The sequence below is a fragment of the Parus major genome, chromosome 1A (assembly GCF_001522545.3).
Source record: "Parus major isolate Abel chromosome 1A, Parus_major1.1, whole genome shotgun sequence".
Lineage (NCBI taxonomy): Eukaryota > Metazoa > Chordata > Aves > Passeriformes > Paridae > Parus > Parus major.
The window spans coordinates 14506036-14522074 of NC_031773.1; the positions used below are offsets into that span (position 1 = coordinate 14506036).

Below are 16039 nucleotides of genomic sequence, written 5' to 3' on the forward strand. Positions count from 1 at the left end.
CCGGCCCGGCTCAGCACAGCGGCCGGCGGCTCTCGGGGCGTCGCCTGGCTCCGGCGGCCTGGGCACGGTGCGGAGCGTGAATGAGAGTTTGCTCCGATTTCCGAGCAGGGTGAGTGCCGCGCCGGCCGTCTCGGGGGAATAATAATAATTACGGTACTACTACTACTAATAATAGTAATAATTTTTTAAAATTTTATTTTGGGGTGTCCATACCTTCACATACTAACCCGGCGCCACCTCCCTGGAGCAGGGTTCGTACGGGGAGCGGTGCTTTTCGCCTCCCTCGGACGGGGACCCTCGGGAGGGGGTTGCTGTCTTTTGGTCCCTCCGTTCCCTTTTGTTCGGCTCTCCCGGGGCTGGGGGAAGGGGCGGACCGGGAGGTTGCGGGGGAGCCAACGGAGGTCCCGGCCGGTGGCGCAGCTGTCCGGGCGGTTGCGGCACACGGGACGTTGTTCCCGTCCGCAGGGGCTGTCCGGCTGCCCCCTCCCTGCTTCCCGGGCAGAGCAGGGCCCCACCGCCCGTCCCCGCGCCCCTCCAGCACGGAGGAGCCGCCCTGGGCTGCGGGGACGGGCGGTGGCATCGCCGCCACCAGCCAGAAGGCAGCGGCTGTAGTAAACACAGAGCGTGGGGCGGCGGTGAGCCCGGTAAAGGTCGCATCCTTGTGTGCACACGCAGCCCGACCTATGTGGGCTCCCCGGCTGTTGTGTTTGGGACGCTGTGGCGGCTGCCGGCGGCTGTCGCTGCTCCCGGCCGCTGGCTCTGCTCGGCGGTGTTCCCCGGCTGCGTGCAGGGATCTCCCTTGGCGAGGGAGCAGCGGCGAGCTGCGTCACACCCGCCTTCACCTCCTCCCGCCCCCGGCCGGGGTGGCAGCTGGGTGGCATCCGATTTAGCAACGAGGGCTGGCAGTGCAGGTTCTGCTGTGAGGTTTGATTCCTCAGCGATATCTATGCCTGGCCGAGTTCGGGGCTAGCCACACGTTCGTGTTAAATAGCAGCCAGCAATGAACTGATTCCCCAGAGCATGCAGTGTCTGGATGCATCTTGGTGTGGGGCAATGAGACACGGGAGTGCTGGAGCAGTAGAAGCAGAGGAATGCCGCTGGAGAGCTTGCTCGCAAGGGGACAGAGAGAATGGCATGGTAAATGGCTGTTTTGCAGTTCAGGCTGCCAGCCTGGACTCCTTCAGACAGGTCAATAGGTATGCGTAGATTTTGTTGCCTTCTGTGTGCTCCTGTGGGTCATCACTGGGCTTGTGTGCACAAATGGGGCAAATGGGAAATCACAGCTTTTTGTCATGCTTTTGTGTCTTGCCTTATTGCTGCAGCTCCAGAGTTTTAGAGGAGTAGATGTGGTACTGTTAAGCTTGTGTGGTTATGGAATGAATGATGGACAAGTTCTCAGTATCACATTTCCAGTGGTGGTTGATATGTGGGTAGGGATAGGAAATATTTAATAGTAGAGCTCTCAGGCCCCTGTGCTCTGCATCATCTGGCAGTATCCTGCCTTTGCTTTTAACATGTGATAAATAGTTTCATTCCACAGAATTAGAAGTATGAGCTTAACTACTTTTTTTTAATGCCATATTTAGTTATCAAGTGTCACATCTAGTTATTCAGAAAGTGAGCGTTTTTTTTAGTCCTAGTCCATCTTCTTTGGAAGCTGACAGTTAAGCTACTAGCTCTGAAACTGATGAAATACAAAATTGGTGTTGTTTTGGCACTGAATTGTGCAAAATTCCATGAAAGTCTGAGTTATGTTTCACTATTTTTCATATGGTAGCCACAAGAATGTTTGGCTCATCCCTCTGCCATACATAATAAAGGTGGTTTTTTGGGTTGAGATGCCAGACTGAACTGAAACGAGCCATGTCGTGCATCCTGCTCTGCAGGTAAGCTCTTGGAGCTGGTGTCGGATGGTGGTATGTGGGACTGACCTGAGTTCAAGTATCCGACTGATGGGTTTGGTTTTGGTTTTTTTTTCTCATTTAACTGTGGCACTATTGTGACATGATTTGCTCAGCATGTCTTTGGTCAGTGGGTGGTTCTCAAGCAGCCTGGGGTTGGCTGCTGTTGTTTGGATGTATGTGTACCACTCCTTGGCATGGTACAGCTTCTGCTCTGGGTGAAGGTATCACCCAGGCTTTGACCTCCTGCTTGACATCTTGCCAGCATTGCTGTGTCCTGGTGACCTGACATTAGTACCTGTGGGGGGCGAGGAATCGAGGGCAGCAGTGGGGACAGGACAAGCTCTTTCATGGGACCTAGTTTCGAAGAGACTGGTAGAAGGGAGATCCCAAATAAGAAGGCAAAATAAAGGGGCTGACTGGCAGCCCTGCTGTCTTTCCAGCTGGAAACTAATTCCCAGTGATTCACAGCAGAAACTGTTCCCTGCCCCTTTGACTCTGTGAGTGATATCAAGAGGTTATGGGTATAGAAGTTCATTATAAGAATGAATGGCTGGAGCACTATTATGTGCCAAAAAGATTCAGTGTTGTTTGAGACCTGGGGAAAAAAAAGCCAAGCTGGAATACTGAGTTTTGGCAAGGGAACCCTTGCAGTGTCTGTAAGTGATTAGTACTGCTGTTAAAGGTCAGGTATGGGTCCTGAGTATGATACACTGTCTGTGGATACCTACGAAATACATATATGAGGTATGTCTTCAGCATCATTCTGGTACTAAAATATGCAATCCTTAACACAGAGACTTCAAACCTAAGGAGAGGCATTAACTGTTTAACCCCCAAAGTGATGACAGATCTGTGGGAAGAATAACAAAGATCCCATTTCTCCTTATTTTGTCTGCTGAAAATTCACTTTTTATTTTTTGACTGTATCACCACCTATATCTATAGGGACTCTTGAACACCAGTCTGTGTTTTGTATAACATATGGTCCCATTAGCAATTTTACAGTGAATATTTTTTTTATTTAAAGAGTAATAGATCACATTTCCTGATGTTTTATTTTTGTAGGTCTGGGTAATAAGTACTGTTCAGGAAGGCATGTGTCAAGGGCAATGTATACCTCACTAATTTTTTTGGGTTAAAGTTATGTAGATATTCAATGGTTTATCGTGGTTTCTTCATCCCTCTCATTACCCCCAGTATTTATCAGGCTTTGTAATGATACTCTAAATTCAAAGTCCTGAAAGCCCTGGCTACAGCCAAAATACTCCAGTATTCAGAGAATTCTGTCATCTTGAATTGGAGGCTGTCTTGTCCAAACCTGCGTCAGGCTCAAATAAAGTATGCAATTTTCTAGCTTTATCCTGTAACACTGATTCCATTTCTTTCCTACACAGATTTTTTGCAGCTAAAGAATATCTGCATGGCAGCATCCATGCTAGGAGGAGAGATCACTTTCTCTAATGTGTTATTTTTATGACACAGCGTTTGATCAGAGGAAAAGCTTTGGACAGTTAAGTGCTTCATCAGGGTTTTTCAAAACAGATTTTCTTTCTGCCCACTGCCCTTAACCTGACAGGTTAATCCATGAAATACTCTGTGCACAGAAATACAACTGTCATAATGTTGTGTGCTTTGAGGTTTTCATGCGTTTTGGTCTTTGAAGTTTCTGAACTTGCAGGTTTCCTCTTTGCACCTTGTGTTCATTGCCATTGCTATAGAACACACAAACCAAAGAAATGAGTTTAGACCTTTTCCTAGAGGTCAGAATTTACTAAAAGACTTACAGTTTAGTTGTGAACTCCCCTTAAAATTTAATGACTTAGTGCTGCTTTTTGTTATGACATAAGAAAATGAAGTAAAGAGTCTTTGAAGCTCCTTCAGACTTCATAAATATTAACAGGCTCTGTAGTCTTCAGAGAGAGTAGGTTCTGGATGTTTTTCTTCACCTTAATAGTATGGTTTCATTTGCACAGTAAATCTTCTTGTCTTGACTAAACTGAAAGAGCAGTTATCAGATGCAAATCAGAAGTACTGTATTTGTGGGTGGGAGCACACTTGCTGGGTTTCCCCTTCTCTCTTGAACATCCAGTCCTTTTCCTGGTGCATGCTCTGGGAGCAGTAAATTTAATTCCCTGCCTTACAAGATGAGATCTTCAGAGGTGCTTAAATGATTGAAAATGCAGGTTTTTTGTGTCTGAGGGTAATGGAAGGTAAAGATTCACAACTTGTTCACTTGGATTGAAAAATCTTTTTTATTTGCATCTTGGGTCACTATATATGTTTAGTAGTTGCATGTGTTAATGAGGAAAAAAACCCACAGGTAATATTCTCTAAACATGCCTTGAGAATATGTAAAATTGTCTCTAAGTTTAAAAACTAACTTTCAGTTTAATAAAAACTGGAATTCCATTTAGTTGCAGCTTCCTATAAATCCCAGGTTAATGCAGAAAGTTTTCTGTGATGATCCATAAAGAAGACTTCACCTGTAGACACATGTTAGATGAAGTTTGATGTATTCTTTTAAAACTTGATCTAGGCGTCTCATCAGTAATTAAAGAGAACTCATCTTTTTATTTTGCAGAATGATGGAATGAGTGAGGTTAGAAGGGACCTCTGGAGATACCTGATCCAAACCTTGGCTCAAGCAGAGCCAGCTAAAGCAGGCTGCTCAGGGAGAAGTCCAGATGGCTTTTGAGGATCTCCAAGGATGGAGACTCCACAACCTTCCTGGGCAGCCTGTGCAAATTCTTAGTCACCTTGACAGTAAAGAAAGTGTTTCTTGATGTTCAGAGAGAACTTCCTGTGTTTGTTTCTTCCCTTTATCTCTGTCTCCATCACTGGGCACCACTGAGCAGAGCCCAGCTCTGTCCTCTCTACACTCTCCCTTCAGCTTTTTATATACATTTATAAAATCCTCCCCTTGAGCCTTCTCTTCTCCAAGCTGAACAGTCACAGTTCTCCCAGCCTCTCCTCACAGGAGAGATGTTCCAATCCCTTTGCTGGACTATCTCCAGTATGTCCATGTATCCCTTGTGCTGGGGCCCACAGAACTGGGCACAATACTAGAGTTGTGGCCTCATGTTTCCCAGAATGCTTTAAAAATAAGAAACTTCTGAAGTAAATTGTGCACGTGTTTTTTTAAGATGAAGGTCCAAGAGGTCACTTTGGTGCTGTAAATCACTGATACAGCTTCTGAGTGCTTTTGCCTTTTCATAGGAGTTGATGTTCCTTGTTTAAAACCCTTCAGCATTTTCCTGATCCCATCAGTGCAGGCTTTGACAACTCTTTTGTCCTGTGATTAAGGGATTTATGACTAGGTTTGCTGGCTACACATGCCTAATAAGCGTAACCATTGGATGCTGAGTCACATGGGGACATGTGTTTTTGGGGCATGTTGATACAGACTCCTGTCTGAAACAGAGCTCATTGCAGCTTATAATGAACGTGTGCTTACATTTGTGAGGGCACATTCCTGCTGTGGGCTGGTTTGGTTCTCCAGCAGCCACCCTCGTGCTCTGTTGGGGCTGAGCTGCCTGACCCATGGACACCTTCTGCATAAGTGCATTTCCCCAGAGATGAGCCTGCAGGTGAGCAGCTGTCTGTAGACTTAACTGAGAGAAGGCTGGATGGGTGCTGTGTGCGTATATGGGTAATTCTGCAGTTGATGGTAAATGCAGAAATTGTAAACAGGGGCTTTATTTTTAGGTCAACAGGGTTTCTATTTTTAGGTGAGCACTTCTAGGTGGAGAATAAAGATGTTGGTGTAATGCTGCTAACAGTGGTCATAGACAGGAGGCAGAGAAAACAAGAAAAAGGCATAAAGCACAAAATAACACTTTATCCTTGGGTTTTGCAACCCAAGGATTTTATCAAAATCTTTGAGAGGGGTTGCTAATTTCTTTACCATTAAGTGTCGCCGTCTGTTAATGTAGGTATGTATAGCTGGTTAAGATAGGACTTTTGGAAGGTTTTTAAAGAATATAGCAAAATCATGTGTAAAAAGCAGTTGGCAGTTGCTTGCCTTCTCTGTGTCCAAATACCGTGGTTAATAGGCACCTTTCAAATTTTCGTAGTATCCCCGAAAAGTAACTTCACAACATGAGAGGTCTGTACTTACCTTAATTGGAAAGAACAAAAACATAATCTTCATGCTGGCCTAATGCATGCAATTAACGACTGAGTGCAATTAGTTTCCAGCTGCTAAAACTGTCTGACCAGATCTCTTGACAGGACTATCAGCAGTTTGTACTGGTACCCAGCATTACTAATGCTTGGCATTTTACCATGTTGTAAAAGCCACTTGTTCCTTCAATATTCATGTCAGGTATCAGGGTTACTGACACACAGAACATATCAAATTCACTGGTTTGGAAACTGACCAATTTTCAGAGATTGAAAATTAGTACTGGGTTTTTCAGTGAAGGCTACACACAAGCATCTTTAGATGCTCTCAGGGTAGGATTTAATTAATAAATTAAAGTTTATCGTTCACTTAAATTTTGAAAACTGACTTCTTAAGTTAGAAATGTGTATGAAAAAGCTGACTTCTTAAGAGAATTTTAGCTTTAGAGATACCTTCAGAAAAAAAAGTCCTCCAGCCTTTCACTCTGTATTTTACTACCTGAGGCTCCACATTCCTACATTCAGAAAATGGTTTGCATGTTTTTCTTTCTTTCTCTCTGTATCTCTGTATCTCTTCTCTGCATTCCCAGGTGTGCACAGTAACTGCTTTAAAATACCTTGCTGCACTTCTCAAGGTTAAAAGAATGTTGTAATTCCTGGGAAGTGTCACAGGGCTGCAGAGAGGTGTGCAGATTTCTAGTTGTCAGCAGTTTTTCAGGAGTGTCATAGCCGTAGGGGTGGGGAAATGTGAAGTGCCTGGAGAAGGATCTCTTAAAATGTGGGTGTTTTTTGGATTTGAGCATTGTAACACTTTGAGCAGTCCCTGCTGCTGTGTTACAAGCCTGATGAGGATATCATTTTTTCCCATGTTATTTTAGAGTCAGGTGATGCCTGTAGCTGTACAGCTTCAGGGACCCACCTAGTTGTGTTAGGACTGATGAAGGTGTCTTTTATAGATGGACAATATGATGATTTGCTCTTGCAGTTAAGGGATGATATTTTTGTTGTGTTTTTTGAGGTTTAATAAACATTTAAAATTGTAAAGTGAGTGACTGTTTCTCACAGTGTCTAAGCCCCGTGATTTACTGTAATTTGTTCCAGATCAGAATCCAGCGAACTGTATGGTTGTGTGCTTTGGGTAAAGCTGCTTCCCATGACACTTCTGTAGTAGTGCCACTACACTTCTGTAGACCACTGCCAGTATCAGATTTTGTTCCAGGGATAACCCAAAAAATGGGCAAGTTTATGCTTTCTGTATTGTCTGGAGAGAATGGGATGTCTACTTTGAGTCTTAGTGATCTTAGCAGCAGAGACCAGTCTGAAAATACCAATACCCCATTCTGGGAGTGAAGGGAGCAATAGCCTGGGCTCTTGAGTGCTTTGTGTAATGCACAACTATTGCAATGAGATACCAGGTTGGAACAGGGAAAAAAAAAGCATTTAAAGCATCCAAAGATGAAGTACAGCATACCTTCAGTGTGGTATTCCTTGCAGTTGCATGGCCCTGATGAACATGACCTTTACCTGATTCAAATCAAGTGCAAGATGATTTGCAATCCATGATCTCTCTCATTTTTGTGTTAGGGGCTTTCTTCATCTGCTCTCTCGCTCACCTTTTCCCTTGTGAGACAGGGAGTAGTGCCAAAGGAGTTGCCTGCATGTACCTTGCTGTATTGAGCTGGGGTGTTTGATTCCCAGCAGCTGCCATCCTGTTTGTGTGGAGCAAAGGCAAATGTGAAATGTGGAACTTAGGAGCAGCAAAACATCCAAAGCATCCACATGGGACTTACACTATGATGTCTTTGGACTGATGGGATCATCAGGTAACAGTAGAAACCATCTCTGTAGACTTCTAAGTCTTCCATCACCCTGCAAGGATCGTGTCATTGGAAGGAGTAGGAAAAAGCGCAGTCTGTCTGAAGATATTCTTTATGTAGTCTGACTTTTCAAAGCATTAAACCACTTGCAGGTGTTATTACAGTTAGATTAAGTTTATAATTCCTTGGACTTCTGCAGTGTTTTTATCCAGTATCTCACACTCCTTTAAAAGCTAATCTACAAAGTAACCCAGAAAATAGCTCCAAGTGTCTATGGTCTCAGCAGCTCTGTGGCATCACCTGTGCAGTGGGGAATGCCCTTCCCAGCAAGTCCTGAACAGTGTGGTTGGACATGTTGATCCTTTAGGAGAACTTCCAGCTGCTACAAGGTGCTGTGCTTGAAAGATTTTCATCAGGTGTAAGAGCTTCCTGGAAACTTGCAGTAAATAAAACTAATGTCAAGAGTTTTCAAAACAGTGCAGAAATTAGAACTCTGTTCTCTTCCAGATTATCTGGAGCAAGCCCTTTTCTGTTTGGAAGAAATGTTCCGAATATGAAAGTTTTTGATACTTATGAAGGGTCTCAGCCTTTTGAAAAACTGTCTTCCCTCCCTGGCAGAGTTGCTTGTGGGACTTTTGATTGTAGATGCATTCAACAGCTCTTTTTACTTTCAGTCATGGGAATAATGTGGGATAGTTCCAGCTTCCCCAGAAAACTATATTGGGCAATATTTTTACAGCAAATAAACTTTTTGTAAAGCTACTTCTGCTTCTTTCCTGTTTCTTCCAGTAGCAATCTTTCCCCAGTTTGAGGACACTGCCAACAAAGATTCCCTCTAAATGCTGAATCACTTATCCCTCTTGAAAATAAATGAAGCACAAATACCATTTCTTGGAATATTTTACTGGAGGAATGTGGAGCTTACTTTGTTTAGCAGTTTGATTTTGCTTGGTGAAGCTCTCTGGCCCTTGAAGTCCTCTTAAAGGAGGCAAGGACAGTATCTGCTTTTTGAGTATGAAACAATGGCTGACATTTTCAGTCCCATTTTCCTGGTGCAGTGCAAGCCTGGCTGTGTCCAGTATCCACTTTGAGTTTCCCTTGGATGCATACAGCTAACCTGGTTTGAGACACTACAGGCATCTATTCAAAATGCATTTTGTGTTTCGTTGGTCATACTTTGAAATTGCATAAATATGGTTTTCTTTAGCAGTAAGCTCTAAGTATTAAGCTGTTGTCTGTGACTCATTAGTCTATTGTTGGTGACATTTAAATCATGGAAAATCCTTCCATGCAGTTTATATTCCTTATTGTCTGAAGCAAACTACAGCTGTTTGTTTTACCCTGAAGGAGGCTTTCTTCTCATCTGGCTAAAAGTTCATAATAACGTCTGGGAGCTAATATGAAAGTACAGCAGACCTCATTCATTGAACAAAATATTTCGTGTGCATATTTAACTGCTGAACAGTTGTGTTAGATGAGTTTTGAAAATGCTGCATAGACTGACACAAAAAAAGTGTCTGTTTCCTTGGTTTTTTTTACTTCCTCTTCTCATTTCAGAAGCTCCAGCGGAACAGTGTTTGTAGTTACACAGAGTGATGTTTTCTAGAACTTTTTAAGCAGTGGTTTAGTTTCTATGGGTTAATACTACATTCTTGTGAAAGTCAGAAGAAAAGTTGGTTAAAGACACGGATACTTACTGGAAACACTATGAAGGGGTTTGACCTTGAAGATAACTGAATGACCACAGATTGCTCAGTATCTGGAATGGGACATGTGTTTAGGAAACAGATGCTTTGTGGCGTTTTGCATGGTTTTGCATGGTTTCTGAACCATGGAGGGAGCACCAGACACGAGCTCTTGAGGTAGATCAGCTACAAGCATGCAGGTTTTCATTCTTACAAGTTGATAATTAGAATAGTTTATTTTTTGTTTTTAAATATGGACTTACTAGTAGGTTCAACTTCTAAAGTAAAAGTTGTTTTGAAGAATGCAGTCATAACTAGCAATGTGATTATAGTCCAGTGTGCACCCTTGTGTAAGAATGCCAGTATGAATTGGTCTGACCTCTTCTGTAGGCTTGTTAACTATATACCAAATCCAAAGATTTTTCTTCTGTATGTATGTGAGCTCTTGGTCAAAGTTCTTAGTGCTGGTTATATACAAATCCAAGCCAGCTTCCTGATCCTGGTGTCAGTTGTGATTCCTGGGCACTCAGAAACCTTCACACTTATTAGAAAACAGTCTTCTAATTTGGAAGGACTTGCTTTCATGCCTGCCTCTTTTGAAGTAAGGGTTTTAGTAAGGAGAGGTTTTTATTTTGCTTGTTACAATACATCTTTTGAAAAGCCTGATGTCTCTGGTATGGTGTGGGGCATCAAAGTTGAGTGCAGCAATTAAAAGCTAGAACAGTCCCTGACTAAAACTGCTGTTTAGTTTCTGAAGCTTTTGTACCATCCAATAAATAGAATGGTTTGGCGGTATCCGTAGGAGATGAGCTATCCTTTCATTGTATATTTACAGCTTTTCTTTTCATGCTAAAGACAGCCAGTCCCTGTTACTTGTCAGCTCTTCTTCCAAGACTAAGGTGTTGTTTAGAGCAGACTCCCGTTTTCAGCCATCCAAGTCCCTGCTCAAGTTTAGTCTGTCTGCCTAGATCCTGCAGCTGGATGCAGGCTCCAGATGTCTACAACAAAGAAATCCAAATATATCATCTTTCTTTTCCTTTTTTTTTTCCCTTCACCAAATTTGATGTTTTGTAATTTGCTTTTGGGCATATATTGCTCTGTTGATCCCTAAATCATTCAAGAATAATGTGGTGTGACTTTTTCTTTTCTTTCTTTTTTTTTTTATTTAAAAAAACTTTTATGCTGATCATGTAAGCAAGTCAGAGGTTAGTGGGAGTTCAGTTCAGTGGTTCCATCATATTCTGCAGTATTGAGTATACTTCTGACATTAATGCAAAAAGTCTTAGGATTCCAAGTTTCCGTGAATTTGAGAGACTGTATCTGTTAAAACATTTGTGTATTATAAACAAGTGGCTTGATATCCCTATACTGGAATTTGAGCCTGACTTCTAATTCAGCTTTTGGGATCCTTCTTGGAAAGTGAAATCTATGGTTTAGGTTTTAAAATTCCAAGATTTAAATATGTGAATATTGTTTAAGTAATTTGGAATAAGTTAGAGCTGGAAGAAATCCTGGTTAAGAAACTGACAGAAGTGCCAAAAATGTTGCTCTCTGCCTTCATTTATACTCGGTCCCCACATTCTTTAAGGAGTTTTCATGAGTTCTTTGGAGGACTGTGGGTGGTCTCTGGGCTTCAGCTGGTGACATAGCCTCAGTTTTAACGTGAGCCACCACTAGCTTCTCTGGCGTTGACTTGGAAAAACACCAAACCATTTGGAAGGAGTGGTTGGATGAAGAGAGGTGGGATCTCTCCAGAAATCTCCTTTGTGAACTGAGGCAGCTGTGAAATGGGCCCAGCTGAAGTGGTTTTACGGTGGCAGGTAGGTGGATGGGTGCAAGGACTGTGGCTCCCTCCTTGCCCCTTGCTTCCCAGACATGAGTGCCTGGAAAGATACACCCTGTGTACAAGGCTCTCTGCCTCCGAGTACTTTGACCTTTGGACCCTTATCACTGCCAGCTGAAGTGTCAGCATGGCATAAATAAGTCAGATCAAAGAGTGTGATTCTGGCCCTCTTCCCAGCCTTAGAGGCAGACGTAAATGCCATCCTCTAGCTGGCTTTTAACTTGTTTGGTCTGATTGAAATGATGACTGATATAATCTTATTTCTTCTCGTTTGGTTTCTTCACTTTGTTACTAAACTGTCTTCTGCTATCTTTGTGTTAATTTAAATCTATTTTGAGTCTGAAGGCTCAACATGTGCCAGGTTGCTATTTGCTGTCATTGGGTTTGGATTATTTTAGCAGCCTGACAGGCTTTGCGTTGTATCTGTGACATTTTGAGACAAGAAAGTACTGGGTTTTTTTTTTGTAATAGAGCATGTAAAAAGTGTGGTAATCTAGAGTGCTTTTACAGGCTTGGTTAATAAACCAAAAAGCTGATCCATGAAGTGCAGACACCATTGGATTCATGTGTTACCCCATATTTGGGATCAAACAGACAGATCTGGCAGAGTTATTTTTTTTTCCTTTTCCATGTGTTCAGTACATCTCATGTTGAAACCTTGTGGAAAACTTGCTAGTATGGCTGTTTCAGGAGAGAAGCTGCCTTCTCTTGGGAGAAATGCCACTTAGCATACATATGAATACTTTGGGGGTGATGCCAGCAGCAGGTTCCCCCTCTGCAGAGAAGTGTAGTTTGGTTTGTTGATATGCCCTGGTTTATTTAAAGACTTGCTCTAAGATAATCTTGTTCCATTTGTTTCAAGCAGCTTCAGAAATGTTGCTGTTAGCTTATGTGCATAACTTTTTGTCCTCTGCAGTTATGAGGCAATAGAATATGAGAAGCACCATTAGAACATTAATTTTTTACAAATATGACCAAATTAGTATGAATGGATACACTTATGGTAATAACCTCACCTGTTTGGTTCATTGTTAGGAAGAGGCTTTGTATCTTTCTTACAGGCATATGTAAAGCATAATTACTGTGTTTCCTTGAAATTATGGATTTTTTCCTTTAATTTTCCTTGACTCTATTCATGCTTTAAGGAAGCCTCAAAATTGCTCATGGAATGTGGCCACACATCTCCATCTTTTGTCCCTGTTCCTGTGCCAGCCATGCGTGTGTGCCAGGCTGCGCCAGGTGGGGAGCTGAGCTGCTCTGTGTGTGTGTGAAGATGAGCAGGATATGATTGCTGACTGGAGCTCATTTCCAGCAGTGTGGAGTGTCTTGAGTGATGAGTTATTTTGGTTTTGTTTGCAAAATGAAATAGGTTTTCTCAACTAATAAAATTTGGGAGAAAATACAAGAATGCATGGGAAACTTCAGTAATGTCTTTTTTTTTTTTTTCCTCCCTCCCTTCTCTATCATTCTTTCTGAGGTTATTCTACTTGCTCATAGGCTGTGGTCCCCATCTGTACCTATTGGTGGGGTGAGGGGATGTACTTTGCTCAGCCTCACCTTCATACTTCTCCATCAGTTGCCTATTTAATTCTCACTACGGCTGAGCATCTCTGGCAGCCTTTTCCTGGGCTGGACTGGTGTCCGTCTTCAATCCTCTTCTTGGAGCAGTTAGTGGTATCACCCAAATTGGCTTTTTTGACAGTTGATACTACAGGCAGAGGTTGCTGGGAAGGAGTGTGGAGGAGATACCCAGACAGCAGCTGCTTCTTGGAAGAATCAGGTTTCATAGCAGAGATTTCTACTGAGTTTTATTGTCTAAAGCATTTTGAAGTCAACACGTGAACTGAAAGATCTGCAGTTCTGGCAGAAGCCCTTAGCAGTTTACTCAACAGAAGAGCTAACTTGCAGGATTGTGGTTCTATTCCTTAGGGATCTAGTTTCTCGCAGGACTGTACCCTCTGCTCCTTGGTATGACTATCCTAGCCAGGGGTTTGTTTTTGTTTTTGTTTTTTTTAAATTTAGGATTTCTATTGTAAGCATGGGGACAAAGAACAGATATTCTGGTTCCTGTGGGAATGATGCAGTTTGAAATGTAAGAGAATAGAGGTTTGCTCCTGTAACGAAGATTACCTAGAGCAGCAGGACCTTTCAGTCTGGAGCCTGCCATTTCACTGGGTTAATTATTTAAACAAGTAATTGCAGTTCAGATATCAAAACCGTGTTTCGGGTACAGTGATTTCTTTCTTTTTACAGCAAATGTAACAGCAGTGCAGTTGGACTTGCATAAAGGGTTGCAGTCAGGAGCAATGCAGGAGGGGTCTGTGATAACTAGAGACCAAGTTCGATGCTTTCCTGTGTCACCCAACTTCCCCTGCTATTTCCTAACTCTTCTACGTGGAGTAAAATATCTCTCTCATCTTTTGACAAGCTGTGTGGGTGGAATGAAGAAGGCTCTTTTCCAGAGTGCTGCTTTCCAGCAGAGCTGCTGTCAGTCTGGTGGGAACTTGACCTTGACTTTTTTACTCTGTGGTAAGATTTCAAGGAATAGTTTATATGGCTTTTACAAGTGGCTGTATAGTACAGACAGTGCCAGAAATTAAGCTGATGCTTGAAGGCAGACTTAACGTATAAAACCTGATCTTTCTGTGGTACTCCTTCATTTAACTTAGTCTGATAAATCCCATCTTTGTGTGCTGTGCCTGTCCTTTTACACATTACTTATTCAAGTTTTTACATAGTATGTTATGCCCCTACATTTAGAGGTTGACATGATGAGTAATTATAACACTGAAAACTTGTGTAATTCATGGTGTATTCTAACTTTTTTCCCCTTCCCTCTCTTGTGTACCTGTAGCACAAACTTCAGAAGCATTTCCAGGTTTTTGTCGGGAGAAAGGGACAAGGAATAGAATGAGCTGATTTGGGGATTATACACATTCTTTGTAAGCTCTGGGCCAGTATATAGGAAGGAATTAAATATTCTGAATTATATTGATGGTTGTAATTGGCATGTGCTGGCTATGTCTTTGTAGTTCTTCATGGAACAGCAATGTTGTATTTAGCCACAAGGGGAGAAGTTAAAAATCTTTAATGCATTAACATTATGTTTATAACTGCGTAGCAGTTGGAGAGCTGCTGGTGTTTGATAAAATGCTCAGTTCTTTTCCTCAGCCATGTATGTCTTTTGATTTTTGTAGTCAGCATAACTGAAACACTTGATTTTTTTTGCAACATTCACATTTCAGAAGGTCGATGAATTCTCAGATCAGCAGTAGGATAGTCAAAACTCAGAAGAACAAGTTGCAAAGTGTTGTACACAAAATTACTGTGTCTTGGGAATCTCTCACTGTACACTTGGATCCGGATGGTTTCACGTTAACTGGATACTCATAAAGTTCTGGTGTCAGCTTCTACTGGATTGTCTCCCTAAATTGAGGGAAGACCCTCAAAATAGACCATCTTGCTGTACTCCGGCCCTTAGTCTTGTTCTCAGTGGAGTGTACCCTGCTAGGTATGTGATTTGGGAAGTATGAACCTGGCCCTGTGCTCTCCTAATGTCAGAAAGGTAGGGGGTTCCTTTTATCACTGTGTATGTAACGCAGCAGTTGTAGGTCTGGGGTTCTTTGCCTGTTAGCTTGAGTAATTCCTTCTGTATGGCCTTGCCCTGAAATGGTGATGCACAGGAGGCTTGGCACTGTGGCCAAGGGGAAGTGTTTCTCAGATGTGCGAGGTGCAGAGGTTGGTGAGGGCTGGGCTTCTCCTGAGCGCTGGTTGTGCTCTCAGCTGTGCTGTGGGTGTACGTGAACAGCAGAGATTCGTCAGGCTGCCGTCCTTAGAGCTGTGTCCTGCTTCACATGAGAACATCTTTGTTTACAGACACAGCAAACAAAGAGGAGTGCATGGACATTCTTCAGAACTGGACAGTGCTATGTACCTTGGCTCTGTTTTATAGATTGCTGAGTGAGCTATGATCAGACATCCTGAGCTGATGAGGTACTTAATTCTGAGAGGACCAAGCCAGTCTGTGTAGACCTTGGAAAGCTGTTCTGTTACACTTGCATTGCAGCTCATTTCTACAGTGTATTTTTTCTTAGCAGTACCTTCATTTTCTGTTTTATCTGTAGTTACCCTCTGAAGATGACAAACATACAGCTGAGATAATGAAAAACTTGGCATCAAAGAGGTCTTAGTAACTTGCCCTTTTATAACTTGAAGGGATAGAATCAAAATTCTTCAGAGCTGGCACGGCTCACGCTTTTTCTTAACAGTCAGTAATTACGTTCTTAATAAACTTATTTGTCTGCATAAGATGCTCCTACCAGTATATGTACTTCTGACTTTAAAATTTATTTTTAAGTAGATTGTAAAAGACCAGCATTATTGTGAGTGTTGTGTCAAGTTAGACTTGATACGGTTTCCATTTGAACAGTGGAAGAGAAGATAAATGCAGTGACAGCTTAATCTTACCCTGTGTTGTGTCCTGTCCTCCCCCATTTGTCACCCCCATATCTCTGTTTTTATAGGCAGAAGTTGTGCTTGCTTAGGGCAGCACTTGTTGTGTGCCCCAGCTTTTTACCTGCTGGAAGCCCTTCCAATTTTGAGCTGCCTGAACCTTCTCCTATGCAAAGGCTTTTGCTAAACTGGTGATGTTCATCTTCCTGTCTGCAC

General features: G+C 42.5%; 1 protein-coding gene across 2 annotated transcripts in view; it reads left to right on the plus strand.

The window, feature by feature from the left end:
• Positions 1–6: 6 nt before the first annotated feature.
• Positions 7–16039, plus strand: part of GRAMD4 (GRAM domain containing 4) — a 75653-nt gene continuing 59620 nt past the window's right edge. Inside the window, exon 1 of one of the 2 annotated variants that reach the window (XM_015628985.1) lies at positions 7–109. In XM_015628985.1, the coding sequence (XP_015484471.1) occupies positions 81–109 (29 nt within the window). In that variant the 5' untranslated portion in view covers positions 7–80. Of the gene's footprint in view, positions 110–1174; positions 1197–16039 lie in introns of those variants that run through there. The other variant, XM_015628984.3, reaches the window with a different exon arrangement.